This window comes from Vigna unguiculata, chromosome 4, assembly GCF_037176805.1.
Source record: "Vigna unguiculata cultivar grain cowpea cultivar isolate G323 ecotype 2 chromosome 4, ASM3717680v1, whole genome shotgun sequence".
Classification (NCBI taxonomy): domain Eukaryota; kingdom Viridiplantae; phylum Streptophyta; class Magnoliopsida; order Fabales; family Fabaceae; genus Vigna; species Vigna unguiculata.
In genome coordinates, this window is record NC_140795.1 from 15,344,917 (window position 1) to 15,363,098 (window position 18,182).

General features: G+C 35.0%; 1 protein-coding gene and 1 pseudogene across 1 annotated transcript; one reads left to right on the forward strand and one right to left on the reverse strand.

Annotated features, from left to right (window-relative positions):
• Window positions 1-11,140: 11,140 nt before the first annotated feature.
• LOC146886848 (uncharacterized) lies at window positions 11,141-13,850 on the reverse strand (annotated as a pseudogene).
• A 2,713-nt stretch (window positions 13,851-16,563) lies between these two features.
• On the forward strand, window positions 16,564-17,875 carry LOC114182456 (myb-related protein 315-like). Its single transcript, XM_028069326.2, has 3 exons — window positions 16,564-16,745; window positions 16,862-16,991; window positions 17,113-17,875. The coding sequence occupies exons 1-3, from the start codon at window positions 16,613-16,615 to the stop codon at window positions 17,687-17,689; spliced, it is 840 nt and encodes a 279-aa protein (XP_027925127.1). The 5' UTR covers window positions 16,564-16,612; the 3' UTR covers window positions 17,690-17,875.
• The last annotated feature ends 307 nt before the right edge of the window (window positions 17,876-18,182 follow it).

Consider the following 18,182-nt stretch of genomic DNA (forward strand, 5'->3'; position numbering starts at 1 on the left):
CAAATTGAGGAGCTATTGGAGAAGCAATTCATTCGGCCGAGCGCTTCACCTTGGGGAGCTCCAGTTTTGTTGGTAAAGAAGAAGGATGCGAGCTCGCGGCTATGTGTGGATTATAGGGAGCTGAACAAGCTGACTATTAAAAAAAAATATTCGTTGCCAAGGATCGATGATTTGCTATATCAGTTGAAAGGAGCAGGAGTGTTCTCTAAAATCGACTTGAGGTCGGGATACCACCAGATTCTAGTGCGACCGGAGGATGTGAAAAAGACAGCATTCAGGTCACGATACGGTCATTATGAATATGTGGTAATGCCATTTGGAGTGACGAATGCGCTAGCTGTATTCATGGATTACATGAATAGAATTTTCCGACCTTGGTTGGATAAGTTTGTTGTTGTCTTTATCGATGACATTCTTATCTACTCGAGGACACGGGAGGAACATGCCGACCACTTGAGGGTAGTGTTGAAGATACTCCAAGATCACCAGCTGTCTGGGAAGCTGTCCAAGTGTGAATTTTGGCTAGAGGAGGTGCAGTTTCTTGGACATGTCATCTCAGCTAAGGGTATTGCAGTAGACCCGGCTAAGATTGAAACAGTGCTTAACTAGGAAAGGCCTAAGACAGTGACAGAGGTGCGAAGTTTCTTGGGCTTGGCAGGTTACTACCGACGGTTTATGAAGGGGTTCTCAAAGAAGGTGAACCCATTGACACAACTGACAAGAAAAGATCAGTCGTTCTCTTGGACCGAGCAGTGTGAAGAGTGCTTTGAGAAAATGAAGAAATGTTTGACTACTGCTTTAGTGCTAGTGATTCCAGATACTGAGAAGGTGTTTGAGGTGTACTGTGATGCATCATATCAAGGTTTGGGGTGTGTACTGATGCAAGAAAAGAGAGTAGTGGAATATGCTTCTCGTCAACTGAAGGTGCATGAGAAGAATTACCCGACTCATGACTTGGAGCTAGCTGCCATAGTGTTTGCTCTTAAGTCTTGGAGACATTATTTATACGGCTCTCAATTCCGAGTGTTCAGTGACCACAAAAGCTTGAAGTACTTATTTGACCAAAAGGAACTAAATATGAGGCAACACAGGTGGATGGAGTATTTGAAAGACTATGACTTTGAATTGCTCTACCATCCAGGCAAGGCAAATGTTGTAGCCGATGCGTTGAGTCGGAAGAAGATACATGTATCTTGTATGATGATAAAGGAGTTGGAGTTGATTGAGAAACTCCGAGACATGAATCCGGGAATGCAGTTTGGGTCAGGCTCGATACAGTGTAACTTGCTAAGAGTTACCAATGAATTTTTGAAAGAAATTCGTGTGGCTCAGGGACATGACATGGAATTGCAACAGTTTGTGGGGTGGTTAGGTACTGAAAAAGGGAAGGACTACCAGATGGGAGAGGACGGCATTCTACGGTTTAAAGGTAGAGTGTGTGTACTAGGAGGGCCTCATTTCATGAGGCAGATACTGAAGGAGGGGCACCAAAGTCGTCTTAGCATACATCCCGGTATGACTAAGATGTATAAGGATTTGAAGGAGTCCTTTTGATGGAATGGTATGAAGGCAAACGTAGCAAACTTTGTTGCTCAGTGTTTAGTATGTCAAAAGGCCAAAATTGAACACCAAAGGTCGGGAGGTACACTGCAACCACTGGACGTGCCTCAGTGGAAGTGGGATAGTATCTCTATGGATTTTGTGACACATCTTCCGAGGTCGACGAAGGGTCATGATTCAGTTTGGGTGATAGTAGACCGATTGACAAAGTGTGCACACTTCCTGCCTATGAATCAAAAGTGGTCGATGGACAAGTTAGCAGAGTTGTATGTGCGAGAGGTGGTGAGATTGCATAGGGTACCCGAAAGTATAGTGTTAGATCAGGACCCTAGATTCACATCACGATTTTGGCAATCATTGCAGGCGGCCTTAGGTACACAACTGAGGATGAGTTCAGCGTATCATCCTCATACGGATGGACAGTCTGAGCGGACCATCCAATCTCTAGAGGACTTATTGAGGTCTTGTGTGTTGGATCACATGGGAAACTGGAATGATGTGCTGTCTTTTGTGGAGTTCACATACAATAATAGTTACCATTCCAGTATTGGTATGGCGCCCTATGAAGCATTATATAGAAGGAGGTGTAGAACTCCATTGTGCTGGTATCAGGACAGTGAAGCCTTTGTGCTTGGTCCTGAGTTTCTACAACAAACGACCAGTAAGGTCAAGTTGATCCAAGACCGGATGAGAGCAACTCAGAGTAGGCAAAAGTCCTATGCAGATAAGAGGAGACAACCACTTGAGTTTGATGAAGGAGACCATGTGTTTCTCCGGGTGACGCCAACCACAGGTATCGGAAGGGTTCTTAAATCGAGGAAGTTGACTCCGAGATTTATAGGGCCCTATCAGATTACAAGGAGAATAGGAGCAGCGGCGTATGAAATCGCTTTACCACCTCACCTATCCAACTTGCATAATGTGTTTCACGTCTCCTAGTTGAGGAAATACATTGCAAGTCCAGATCATGTTTTAGAGTCAGATGAGGTGCAAGTACGCGAGGATCTGACTATGCCAGTTGGACCGGTGCGTATATTGGATACTCAGGTCAAGCAACTGAGAGGTAAGGAGTTGAAAACGATGAAGGTTCTCAGGGACGAGGCGACTCAAGAGATGACTTGGGAGATGGAGGACCTCATGAGGAAGTCTTATCCTCACCTCTTTGCTGGTAAGTTCTATTTTCGAGGACGAAAACTTTTAAAGGTGGGGGAATTGTAAGATCCGGGAAAAATTAATTAATTAAATAATTAATTAATTAATAAATGCAGGTAGAAGGCGCCTTTATGGCATTAATTGCTGTTTGATGTGACGTGGAAAAGTACTAGCTCAAGTGGTTGAGAGTACTTGGTTTGTGTAAGAGGACTTTGGTTCAAGTCCTATGTATGCCAATTATGTGTTGTTGTTTTATGATTTATTTTAATAATATGTAAGAGTGTGGAATTTGAAATGTAAACAATGTTGATTGTGTATATCACCAAATGTGAATTGGCATGGTGGTGGTGCTTTGGCATTGTAGGTGGAAGCTCACGGGTTCAAACCTTGATGAGAGAAAATTAATCTCTTTATTTTTGCTATAATGCTTGTGGTCTGAATGTGAAAGGGTGGGAAAGCCCTAAAGAAAGTGGGCAGCCAAGGGAGTTGGAAAAACAATCCATAATAGCTTATGAAAGGTAATAATAGGTTAAAAGGTCAATTTTCGTTTTATTCTTTTTACCATAATTAGGAGTCATATAAAAAGGGAGAATTAGGCCATTAGAAGGGTTTTGGAAGTCTGAAAATTGGAGTGAGAAAGGATTACGAGTTTTGAGTGCGAAAGCTAAGCGGGATTGAGAGAAAAGCGGTGGTGGTTGAGAGAGCAAGAAAGGGAGGGTTCTATCAATCACAAAGTCAAGGATTAGGCGACCTTTGGAAGCAAAGATTCACAGGTTAGGGGTGTTGTAATTAATTGTATATGAATTTTGTGTGTGTTCCCGAATTGCTGTGGTCAAATGAATACTTTGTGGTATGAATTGATCTTATACGTGTGTTGAGATTGAGAATTGGATACTTGATGTTGTTGTCGAGTCCTTATTGTTTAGCAAGTGTTGGATGAGGGTTTTGGAGTATGGTGTGGTTCGTTTGGGTAATTTTCGAGTTGAGGTATCTCTAATGGGTACAATGCATGTTATATGGGTTTAGTGTTGCATTAGAGTGAAGGGGAATGTTATACATTGTTTTGGAATGCTTGTACTGTGTTTTGGTATGGTTGTGCAATATTAGAGTGAATTGTGCGCGTAATCAGACTTGAAACCCTGCAAGTCTCGCCCAAGCGGGTCCATCTCGCCTAAGCGAGAGTTACAGAGTCGCACATTGAGTTCTGGTTCGTGATTTCTCGTCTAGGCGACCAAGAAGGGGTTTGAGCGACATGGTCTCTCGCTTAGGCGAGAGGCACTCGCCTAAGCGAGTTCGCGAGGAGAACCTAGAAGTTTGAGCGCGATTTCTCACCTAGGCGAGAGTGGCTCGCCTAAATGAGTTCTCGAGGTGTGTTCTTGTGTGTTTTGTTGAATACTCGTCTAGGCGAGGTTTTGTTGTGGTTTTGGGCGAACGGGTGGCTCGCCCAGGCGAGCGCATCTCGCCTAAGCGAGACAACTTGATGTTGTTGTTGTTTAAAACCCGTTCAAGCGAGGTGAGCTAGCTTAAGCGAGGCAGAGGGCTTAGCCTGGGCGAGGGGTCCCTAACTTAAGCGAGTTTAAGTGGATTGCTATGTTTTTCATGCCTTTGAGAGTGCGTTGGCTGTTTTATGCTAAGGATAGGATGTGTTTGCATGTGGTTGGTGTTTGGGCTTGAAGGACTAAGTCCAATAGGGGTCTGGGATGTGCTCAGTGGTTGGACACATGATGGGCATGGAACTGGTTAAGTTCCCATCGGCTACTAATGGGCGAGGAGTCCTTAGTATAGTGATTGCATGTGTCGGGCGCACGATGGGCAAGGAACTGGATGTTCCCGTCAGCTACTATTGGGCGAGGAGTCCATAGTATGGTGATTGCGTGTGTGCCAGGGTCCAAGTGTGAGACTTGGATGTTTATACTACAGGCGAGGAGTCTATAGGGTAGGACTATGAGCGGGATAGGCTCATAGGGTTGGACCACGAATGAGTCAATTTCGTGGGAGCACAGGGAAGTCCCAAGACCTAGTTCATACAACTCATGAAGGACTATGAGGTCATGGTTGGGTGATTTGGAAATTATGGGTTTTGTACTTATAAGATTTGGGTGGGGAAGTATATTTATTTCAGATATATCTGTTTATGTTTTATTGTGCATAGCTCACCCTATTTGTGTGTGTGTGTGGCGATGATCGGATATCTTGTTATCCGGGAGCAAATGATTTGACAGGTGAGCCAAGAGACGCTTAGACTCGGAGCGTGGGCTAGCTTGGGGATTTTTGTACTTGTATTATTATTTTGGTTTTTGAGATAATTATGTAATCATTTCTGGAGCCATTGGATTTTATTTCAGTTTTATACATATGGACTCCTGGTTTATGATAGTTATTTTTAAGTTTTCAATTTCCCTCGTTTTTGGGAAATAGTTTATATTAAATGTGATATTTATTTTATTTCAAATTTTATTTATAAAAAAAAATTAGTAATATTCCTTACGGATGTTACAGGTGGTATGGTGGGTCACGCCTTCATCATTTCCACAACTTGTTCGGCGCTTAGTTCATCTTCCTCCATCAGGCGACCATCGATGAATCCTTGTTAACGTTGTATTTAGGATCCACAGCATCCACCTCCTTACAAAAAAAGGCTGCCTATGTTAGACCTTTGTTGAAGTTGTTAATATGCTCTTGGATTTCATGGTTCTTTAAATCCTCCAGTTCGCTCTCAATGCCAGCATATGTCTCGCTTAGTTCCTCATTATCTTCCTCCAGGTCTTTAATTTTTTCTTTCATCTTTTTCTCATAATCTAGACATCTAACTTTCCATGAACCAAGGTGCTTTCTCTCAGCCGCCCACTCCTCCCTCTCTTTATCCCAAGACGCCCTCTCTTCTTCATGCTTGGCTGCTTGAGTCTTCAATTCTTCTTGGACTTCCTCCACCTTCGCTCTTCCTCTTTCTTTTAACTCCCTCTATAGAAGGCTGCCCACCCTACAACCCAGAATCAAGGCCTTGTTGTTAAATTCCAACATGGCCTTTATCATTGCATTGGGCTCCATGTTATCTATTGGAGATATCACAACTTCTGGTAGATTGATGTCAATATCACAATGAACCAATGTCTTCGGTAACTCTATCAAGCACGCCTCAGGCTTTTTTATCCCTGATATTGACCTTATACCAGGCAGTTTAGCTTTGACCCTCTTCATATCTTTTCCAATACCATTATAGACAGGAATTATCGCTTTCCTTTTCGAGCAGTCATGAACAACATGCATAATAAAATATAGTTATATGTGAAGTAGTACATGGCAATGGCGGACCTAGGTTAGGACAAAGGGGAGCCATGGCTCCCCCAAACTTTTAATTATATATATATATATATATATATATATATATATATATATATATATATATATATATAATTTTTATTATTTTTATTAAGTTATATATATATATATATTATATATTTTTATTGTTTAAAAAGTAAAATAAAAATTAATTTGATGGATTAGTAACTGGATTAAAGAGATTAAGGTTTTATATCTGGTTATAAGGTTTATCCACAACAAGTTATAAAAAAGTATAAAATAAAAGAAAGACAGATTAGGAAAAAGAAATTAAAGAACAAAGATAACAAATATGCATACTCACACGATCTCATGAATAAGTATCCTAATATGATATATGCATGTTAGATTTATGATTCTTCCATTACAATATTTCTCCCAAATTAAGTTTCCTCAAATTAGTATGAACCCTAACTATGATTTTAAGAATTTTTTGTATGAAATTGGCATAAACCTTAATTATATTTTCTCAAATTAGTATAATCCAACATTATAAAATGTTGATATTTTGTATTTTCAACTACATACAATAAATTAGTTGAATACTCTTGAATTGAAATAAAAATTAGAATACTCATTTATGTGAATTCAACAAATTAAAAAAATTAAAAATTGAAAAGTTTGAATTACATGATTTAAATAAAGAAAATAATTTTTTTAATTAAAAAAATTATATATAAAACATCTAATTTGGCACCCCTACATATTTTCTTCAAGTTCCGCCACTGGTACATGGTTACAATTTTTATGCTAATTTATTAAATTAAATTAATAATTATGTTACTTATGTTTTTTTTATGTATGAACTCAACTTTTTTTAATTCGCTTACAAGTGACATCTTACATAAATTAATAAAATTTTGAGCACTTCTAGTGCTATAGGAATGGACCGTGTGAGTGACCTTTTATCAAATTTTGGCTTTTTCTTTTATAATTTCTTTTATCTCTTTCTTTCTCTTTAACTTTAATTAGGTCTGATAATTGCATTTTATTTTTCTTTCTTTCCTTACTAATTTCTTGTCCTTTAAATTGGGTCTACTGTATATGTGTAATTGTTCATGTTCTCTCTTCCCAATGCCTCATGACTACATTATACATGATTTATAAGAAACTTATTCTTTCTGTGATGAACTTTGTCACATACCAATTGTTATTATTAAAAAGTAAAGGATATTTCTAACAGCTGTCTTAAGACATTGGTTAAGTAATTAAAAGAATTTGTTTAGGAAATTATATAAATTAAATAAAAAAGTTATCAAAAATGTATTATAGGCTTTATTATATAAAATAGAGAATATTTACGTGCATGAACCAAACACGTCATCACCGAACATTTTCTTAAATAAAATTGTTTCCGTAATTGTGCGATATTATGGGTGGATGCATGTACGTAAGTTTAAGAGAAAGGAAGATGATATTCTAAAATCTTTTGTTTTCCAATTATTATATATAAGCCAGAACAGCATAGGGGATGCATATGAACATAGATATGAATGAACGAAACCTTAGAAGAATGAACATGAAATATTCTCCAATCTTATGTATTATCATTATTATTATTATCTTATTATTTTTAATATTATTACTATGTATAAGAGGACCATTTTGTTGTCTTCCCATGTTTCATAATACGACGTAGGCACCATTTCAACCATTCAAACTGTCGGAAGATGATGAATTTTGAACATACATAGAAAAGTCAAAGAATAAAAATGACATAAAACATGCTATGATCTCATAATTATTTTTGATGATCATTGATGACCCTTTTGAGGCCATATAGATTCAAATGGGTTTTGAAAAACTGAGATACACAATCAACGGCAGAGCTTCTTACGGGCGGGTTGCTATGGCCTCCCATAATTTTTAATTTTTTTTATTATATATATTTACTTTTAATTTTTTTTAATTTATATATTAAAATTAATAGAAATAAATTAAGTATGTTTTTATTTTATTCATAAAGCATAATATTTAATATTATTAAATAAATGAACAAAAAATTAAATGTGATGAAGAATAAAAATATTTATTAAGATTTTTTTTATTGTGTTTTTGAATTTTCACACATTATATACATCTTTTTTTGTTTTGGAAAACAAAAACTTAGATATCAACTCATTATTTTTGCTTTTATTTCTTATTAGTTGTCTTTCATTCATAAAGAAAAAAAAAACTCTCTTGTCCACTTGATACAGAAGTATTTGTTAGTATTTTTATTTATCTCATAAGTCTTATATTCATTTTTTATGAATATAGGAGAAAAAGTATTGTATCATAATCATCTTTTAATTGAGACTTGATTATCATAAATTTTTCTTTTAGTAACTCTTAATTTGTTATTTTTTTATTAAATTATGATGAATTATTTTTTGTTAAAATTAAAAACATAATATTAATAAATAATATATTCATTTTTTAAAAGTGATATAAAGGAACGATGAAGCATGATAAAAATTATCATAAGGTATCATATTGTTAAATTAGAGGAATCCTTTCTTAAGGTTCAACAAATTACAGATAAGGAGTTCCATATTAAATTTTAGTTATGATTCAACTATTGATAAGTTAAAAAATATGAAGGAAGAAAAGACAATCCTTTATATGTGTGATTTTTTTTGTAATTACAATTATACTAAATTATTTATTCATTATTTTATCTCTTCCAAAATTATCGGTCAAGATCCACACCACTGTACACAATATACTACTATTGATGATCTGTGAACTAGTTTCTAGTTTCTAACTGATAATGCAAAACCAAGATTAACCGTGTATATGAGTTGAACTTTAATGTTGTTCTGAGTGTAAGCCATTATGTAGTGCTTTTGGTATTAATTTCTTCTATGATTTATGCCGACCAAATAAAAATATTCAAATACTGTGATCTATCTAGATTAAATATTTTGGGAATTATTTTGTAAAATATCCTTAAAGTAGTACGTAGGTTTAAAATAAGTGTATAGACTTTTATTATTATTATTATTATTATTATTATTATTATTATTATTATTATTATTATACACTGAGAAAAAAAAAAGTATAAATAATTCCTAGTCATAGTTGGAGATGATATCTAATAAACATAAGGATTTTATTTTTAACTAATAACATTAAATAAAATTGAAAAGGATGTTTTCTTTGACAATGCATATATTCATCTGGTTATAGACGCATTTGTGTGATTGGCTTGCAAAAGAGAATGCCTCTCTTCATTGAATCAATTTCGGTCATTTCCAAATTGTCTTACTCAAGTTCAGCATATTTTAATGGTTGATGCAATAAGTGTTGCTAGTTTGCGTTTGTAATGAGTTTGTTATTTTTTTTTCATTTCCAATTGATAAATAAAATAAAAGATAATTTATATTTATATTTAAGTCTAGAGAGTGAGTTTTAGTGAAATGGTTGTCCATCTCAAAAGATACATGTTGGAAGAGAAAGGTACCGCTAAAAGAAAGGCTGCTCTATTTGAGAAGATTTTATTTAGACAAAATGAAAGTGTCTAATCACAAGTATGGTGAGCAAGGTATACAACTGAATGAAAGAAAGGACTGATATATAAGTCAGTACCGAACAAACTAAAACAGATTTTTTAATTACAACCGAACACCCTTCTATGATTAAAAAACTTCTACAAATGAAAATCAAGAACATTCAGGGATGTTCTCATCTCATTGAACCTCTCGTACTTCAAAGCTTTAGTCATGATATCAGCTAATTGAAGTTTAGTCCTGCAATGCTTCAATTTGATGCTTCTCCTGCTGACTTGATCTCGCAAAAAATGGTATTTAGTGTCGATATGCTTTCTTCTTCCGTGAGACACTGGGTTTTTGGCTAGATCAATAGTTGATTTGCTATCCACTAGTAATTCTACAGTGTCATCATTAAACATCTTCAATTCTTTGAGTAAAGTCTTGAGCCAAAGTTCCTGGCATGTTACAGAACATGCAGCAATGTATTATGCTTCACAAATGGAAAGGGTGATCACTGTTTACTTCTTTGAACTCGAAGATATTGGAGATCCGAACAGCAGGAAAACCTGTCCTGAGGTACTTTTTCTATCAGTTGTGTCACCAGTCCCATCAGAGTCTGAATAAGCTAGCAGTTTAGGTGATCACCTTCTTTGCTTTGATGAAGAAAAATAAGACCATATCCCAGGGTGCCTTTAAGATATCTTAGAATGTGTTTCACTGCAACCAGGTGTGATTGTTTAGGGTCACTTAGAAATCTACTTACAATTCTAACGCTGTAGGTAATCTCGGGTCTGCTATGGCATATGTATCGTAGGCTTCCAATCATCTGCCTATATAAAGTTTCATCCATCGAGGCTTCAGTTTCATCTTGTATGAGTTTCAAGCTAAGCTCTGTAGGTGTTGTTGCTGGATTACAATCCAACATGTTGAACTTCTTTAACACTTCTAGGATGTACTTTCTCTGATGCATGATAATTCCTCTCCTATCATAAGCAAACTCTAGTCCTAGAAAATATGATAGGGCACCCAAATCAGTCATTTCAAATTCTCTTTTCAGATCTTCTTTCAATTGATTTATGCAAATTGAGCTACTTCTAGTAACTAAAAGATCATCCACGTACAAACAGATTAGCATTATCCTTGTAACATTTAAAGACTTGACATACACTTCGTACTCCGTGGTGCACTTCACGAAACTAACTCTATGAAGGAAATTGTCAATCATTTTGTTCCATGCTCTTTGTGCTTGTCTTAGGCCATACAAAGCCTTTCTTAATCTTAACACCTTATGTTCATTGCCCTTACTCACAAATCCAGGAGGTTGAGTAATGAACACTTTTTCATCCAACGTTCCATTTAAGAAGGCGGACTTGACACCCATCTGCCACAGACTCCAATTCTTCCAACTAGTTAGAGCCACAATCAGTCGAATGGTCTCCGGTCTGGCTATTAGAGCAAACACTTTTGAAAAATCAATTCCTTTTCTTTGCATAAAGCCCTTTGCCACTAATCTTGCTTTGTACTTTGCAACCGATCCATCTAGCTTGAGTTTAGTCTTGAACACCCACTTTACCTCAATGGGTACCTTGTCTCTTGGCAGATTTACCATCTCCCAGGTCTGATTTTTTTTCAATGCTCTTTATTTCATCCTCCATGGCAATTCTTCACACTTCACTTGAAATAGCTTCATCAAGACTTACTGGTTCAAAATTGGCCATCAATGTCAGGTGCTGGACCAGATTGTCATCGTCAATTATGGAATTGTCAGGATACACCTGATAATCTTGAAGGCTTGAGGGAAACCTTATTTGTCTTGTTGGTTTGTCATTTGATTTTCCTTCTATGCACTGAGTGTTGGTTTTGGTATGACTTTCTTCTTCTCAGTTAAATTCCATTTCTGCAGACGTCGTGGAAACCACTTCATACTAAGATCTGGACTCCTCAAAATGAACATCTCGGCTAAAGCATACTTTTCTTTCTTTGGGATTGTACAGTTTATAGGAACCAATAGAATTATACCATACAAATATCATTGGCTCTTCTTTATCATCTAGTTTTCTTCTCCTTTGATCTGGTATATGTTTGTAACACAATGAGCCAAAGATCTTCAGATTTTTTATAGATGGTTTGACATCAGTCCAAGCCTCTTCCGGAACCATTGAATTAAGCCTTTTGGTGGGGCAACGATTCAACATGTACACTACAGTCATGGCAGCCTCTCCCCAAAAGCTGTGTGGTAAATTCTTTTGCTTAATCATGTTTCTTACCATGTTTAGAATAATGTGGTTCCTTCTTTCTGCCACTCCATTATGTTGTGGGGTGTATGGGGCTACTACTTCATGTACAATTCCCTGTTCTTTACAGAAGCTTTCCATTTCACCTGAAACAAACTCCCCACCACCATCAATTCATAACACCTTCACAACTTTACCAGACTGCTTCTCAACTAAAACTTTAAATTCTTTGAAGATTTTATACACCTCACTCTTAGCTTTCAATAGGTATATCCACATTTTTTTGCTTAAGTCATCAACCAACAGCAAAAAATATTATTTCCTCCCAATGAGGAGACTTCAAATGGTCCACATACATCACTATACACAACCTATAGTATTTCACTACTTCTTGATGTAATGAAATTACTAAATGAGGTTCTGGACTGCTTATTAATCCAACAATTTTCATAAACCTTTATAGGAGTCTTGATCAATGGAAGACCACTCACCAATTTTTCAGAACTCATTCGACTCAAGTCTCTGAAATTTAAGTGCCCCATTCTTAGGTGCCACAACCAGGATTCATCAGTATATATCACAGCGGAAAAGCATTGAGTATCAAGGTTGTTCAGGCTAACCTTAAATGTTATGTTCCTGACTAATGACACTCTAATCACAGTCTTCTTTGTTGTGTCACAGACCTCAAGAAAGTTGTCAACTATTCTCACCGAATATCTTTTCTCGAACAACTGACCCATGATGATCAAATTGCTTTTCATCCCAGGCACGTATAAGACATCAGAATTGATGGCTTGTTTACCATCTTGCTTTGTCACAACTACATTTCCTACACCTTCGGCTTGTATGAACCTGTTATATGAAAACCTCACAGTACTTTTCTTCCTTTCATCAAGATCGACTAGCCACTCACGATGACCAGTCATGTGATTCGAACAGCCCGAATCAATATACCAGATTTCATCACTTGATCTCTTTGGTTGGGTGACCATCATCAAGATCACAGGTTCCTCTGATATCTCACTACTTTCCTCCTTCGCCATATGCGCTTGATAGTCTGTCTTTGACTAATTATCCCTATAATCGGAATTGTTTGGTGCTGCTTTACATTCCGTTGAGAAGTGACCAATTCGATTACAATTGAAACACTTTATTCTCTTTTTATCACTCTTTCTCTTTCCTCTTCGCCAACCATTGGAATTTCGCTGCATGTTATCAGAATGATCCTCGCTACCTTTTTCTTGATCTTGATTCTGACCACCTCTTCCATATCCACCTCTGGAGTTTCTCCTACGACCTCGACCTCGGAAACCACCTCTGGAATTGTTTCCGCTTTTCTTTGATGTTTGAGCCAGCAAAGCTTGATTGTAATTGGGCTTCTCTGACTCTCTCCAATAATTTTTGTTCATGTGCCTCTAAGTAGCCTTGAAGTTCTTTGACTTTCATCTCTTCAATTTTCTTTGTCTCTTCAATCGTGACCATAATATGGTCGAATCTTGGATTAAGAGGCCTCAAGATTTTCTCAACAATAGACTTATCCTTCACTTTTTTCCCGCAGCCCTTCATTGCATTCGTATGAGTGATAACCCGATTAAAGTACTCTGTCATTTTCTCATTGCTCTCCATTTGCATCAATTCGAATTGACGGCGCAAAGTTTGTAACCTGACCTTCTTTAATTTCTTGACCTTTTCATTACATTGCTCCAAAATCTTCCAAGCTTCTTCTGAAGTTGCAGCCCCTGCAATCTTCTCGAAGTGTGGTTCGTCAACACACTGATGAATCAAGACGGTTGCTCTACAATCTTTCTTCTTGTTTTCTTTGTAAGCAGCCTTCTGTTCATTTGTTGGAGCTTTACCCAGGGCTGAAAATCCCTCTTCAACTATCTCAGCCACATCTTGAGAACCAAAAATGGCCTTCATTTGCACACACCATCTGGTCCAGTTCTTTCCATTAAGAATAGGAAGATTTGTTGAAAACGCACCAGGTTCCATCCTCAAACCTTTGCTCCAGATCACAATTGTTGGAACAGAAAGGCATCGCTAAAAGAAAAGCTGCTCTATCTGAGAAGATTTTATATAGACAAAGTGAAAGTGTTGAATCACAAGTATGGTGAGCAATGTATACAACTGAATGAAAGAAAAGACTTATATACAAGTCACACCGAACAAACTAAAACTAAAATAGATTTTTTAATCACAACCTAACAATACATTTGGTATATATTTACTTTAGTGTCACATTTCTTCAAATATATACTCACTAATTTGTGTTAGATATGTAATTGAAAAAAAAAATTGTGAAAAAAAAGCAATAAATAATTGCTTTTTTACTTTAATAAATATCTTTTAAGATTAGCCAATAACCAACAATAATCATTTGTTTTCATTGTAATATAAGAAAAAGGAAAATGCTGTAAGTTTCACTCACTATTAAAATAAATAAGAATTAGGAAATTGTAATGAGGTTAATTTTTTTAAAATAAAAAAAAAAACATGGATAATCAAAAGTTTGGTGTACAAATCTATAACGCATCATAATACAACTTCAAGTAAAATTTTTAATCTATACAAGAATATTTCGTTCTCAACAAAGTGAACTGAGAATTCACGCGACAAAAAACTCTTAAAACTCGTATACAAATAAAATTAACTAATTTTACATTAGAAATGATGGTTAGATTTAATATGTTTTTCTACTTCATAAGTACATGAATATATTTTCCAAAGTACATACATATGTATTGGAGATGATTCCAAAAATTAAATACATGATTTTTTTTTTAAATAATAACATTAAATAAAACTTTTGAAATTGAAAGTGGCTTATATTTAATAACAATGAACATAATTCATTTTTTTTCGCATAGTGTTTAATCCTAGCATAAAACCCATTAGGTAACCATGACCAAATGTTGCTATCTTAATTTTGTGCAAAACTCTCTTTAATTTTGAAATTATTATGCAAATTTTCCAAATGTTTTGTGGACTAATGTCTCCTAATTAGGAGAATGGTGGGTTCTAAATTAACTAATTTTTTGCAACTTATGATTAAAGCTTAAGGGCCACTAGCTTTGCCTTTCTTTCTTTTTCTTTTTCTTCCTCATTTTAGGGTCTTTGGTAGTCTTAATCATTAGTCAAAAGATTTCCTAGGGCAATGCACATTAACAAAAATGATTAGCACTTAGGTTAAACCAATGTTGTGGTTTTGACATTTAACATGTGTGCATATATAAGCATATATAACCGTACCCTTGTACTTTATTTCAGTCTCACTCGCAATAATTGATTACTTGTTTTAAGTTGTAAAAAAAAACATAGGTGAAACACATGGTACATAGTGAAGGTACCAAGTAGATAGATAGATCCCCTTTTTTACTAACCTTTACTCTTTTTAATGATTAAAATCAACACCCCTCTTGGTTAAATTTATGAAAATCAATGCTCTTTTCGGAAAGATTTAAACTTTTTAATAAAATATTGGACTTGCAAAAACAGAAATTACTCCTACATTTCTTAAACTTACTATGAATGTTAAAACATTTCGTCATCACTGTTTTATGAAAAAGGGCATTGGACAAAGAGCTGGTAACTGTTTTGTAACTGAGCTAAAAATTCTTGGATTGAAATTTACTATAGAAAGGAGAAAAGGAAGATAGTAAAAATTTCAAAACATAATTTAGAGACCATATCATTAATGTAAAACATTCATCAATCTTAATTAATTTCTATTAAAAAAATTGCAACACTACAAGAAAATCATTGATTAATAACTAATTTTAGTGACAAAATAATTAGTCATTGTAATGATCAATTTAGATGCAAATTTATAAATTAAAAATTATTGGTAATTAAAATAGTGTCAAAAAATTATAATTAGTCTCTAAATTGATAATTAAAATAGTTTTAATTATAAATTAGTCACTAATATTAACTACCTAGGTTTTGACTATAAAAAAATTGGTCTATAAATTAATCATTAATTAAGAAATTGATTTCTAAATCGGTCTCTAAATATATTTTTTTTATCATAAAATTGGTCATTATTTGATAATTTTCTTATTGTGTAATTCTATATTTTTAATACACAAATTTTGAATATAACAATTTCCTTTAGAAACTTAATCTCAATGTCACTAACTATAAGTGGTAAAAACTTGCTAAATTATCCAAAAGATAGTATGAAGTTGAGATAGAACAACTAAAGAAGGCACAAAAGTTTGATATAACATATTAAAAATATATGTTCTGACTGCTTACATATGCTTTTGTTGTACCTTATTCATTGTCAATTTACCAATGTTCCAATCCCCAAATCAATGGAAGAATTTGATGATATCAGTACATAATATTGGTGAAGGTAAATGATACATTTATAGTGAAAGATGAAAAGAGTGAAGTGCTTATTACAAGGACAAAGCTTGCCAGCCATTTGGGACCAGGGAATCCCATCAAACTCAATATTTTGATGGTGCTTGCAAGGGATAGTATCAAAAAGAGGAGATTTTGGGTCCAAATAATGAAAAATTGTCAAAAGGGTGGACTCACATATGGTTATTTTTTCTTGAATTGAAAAATTTTGTTGTTGAACAGAAACTCTTGATCTTGTCTGAAGAAGGGTGGTGTTGTTGAGCATGATTTTATAATGACAACCCTTGCATGCCTTTCACAGCTTTCAACTAAAGTAACTTCCATCCAATCATTTGTCACCCCTCTGAAAGGACACCCTGCCCTTATTTAAATGGGTGAATGAACTGGCAGCATCTTTGCTTCAACCTCAATTAAGCTGCTTTTTAAGTGCCCTCCTTTTCATTTTTAAGATATATCTTGTTTTTTGGCAAAAGGGTAGGTTCCAAAATGGGAAGACAACCTTGTTGTGATAAGGTTGGTTTGAAGAGAGGTCCATGGACTATTGAGGAAGATCACAAGCTTATCAATTTCATTCTCAACAATGGTATTCACTGTTGGAGAGTAGTTCCCAAGCTAGCAGGTATTTCTTTTGTGAAAAAAAATTAAATTGTTCACTTGTGATTTTGCCTTAAAAGTTGTGTTATTTGAATTCTGCATTTTTTTTTTCTTTTCTTTCTGTTTGGCTTTGTGGTGAAGGATTGTTGAGATGTGGAAAGAGCTGCAGATTGAGATGGATTAATTATCTGAGACCAGACCTCAAGAGAGGTGGTTTTACTGAAATGGAAGAGGATCAAATTATACAACTACATTCATGTCTTGGTAACAGGTATATCTATATGTATATATGCCATCAAAATCACCATCCTATGCAATCTTTTTGAACTTTTAACTCACCTCCGAACAAAAGAAATATCGATGTCTTCTAACACAAATGAGACATTTTTCAGGTGGTCTAAGATTGCCTCACATTTTCCAGGGAGGACAGACAATGAAATCAAGAACCATTGGAACACAAAAATAAGAAAGAGGTTGAAGGTCCTTGGTTTGGACCCTTTGACCCTGAAGCCAAATGAGCAAAAGCAGCAACAGTGTGGTGAGGATGACAAACTCAACACAGAGAAACAGCAAAAAAGCACTTCAAAAGGGTGTGACCAAGGTGTGGAGAAGAAGCCCTTGGACATGCATGGCACCACAGGAAAAGAGCCAAAAACAGAAGACAAAGTTGAAGAAAACAAGGTTACATCATGGGATGACACCACTGGTTTTTTGAACAATTATGAAGTGTTGTGGTCAGAGTTGGAGTTGGGATCATGGATGAGCCAAGAAACCAAAGCCAGCACTAGCTCTTATTGTAGTTCTTGTTTCTCAGTGGATGATTCTAGCAACCTTTCTTCTGTGGGTGAATCCTCTTACCTTCAGCAAAATTCCTTTCAACAATGGGTTCAGGGTTTGGATTCTTTTTTCTCATGGGATAGCTTCAATCCAATTCACAGAGATTTTCCCTTCTTGGAAAATAGGCAATAAGCATAATTCCATCATAACACCACCCTATTTTTACAATCTCTCCACCAATAAAATGCTACAAAATATCAAGAATGCCACTTTAATTCTACAAATCAACGTGTGATTCCATATTGTTGAATGTGAATTGGATACATTGCCATTGTTTCCGTACAAACTCACCTAATGAAATTTGTTATTTGCATTTGAGAGATGATTTGAAGAAAAATTAATAGATAGATTTTATTGGATATTGAAAAAAAAAAAGTAGAGCTATTTATTTCAAGGAACAGATATGGAAAAATACAAGTAATTGTAAAAATTTTGAATATTTCACGACAAGAAAATATTTAATAGATTAAAATTATAAGATTATAATTTTATTTTTATGATTAAAGTTAATATAAATAAAATTTAATTAGTTAAAATAAAGTCTGAATTATTATCTTTTAAATAAAAAATTTAATAGTTTTAATTAATTTAAAAATAAAATTAAAATAGGATACATGCTTTATGA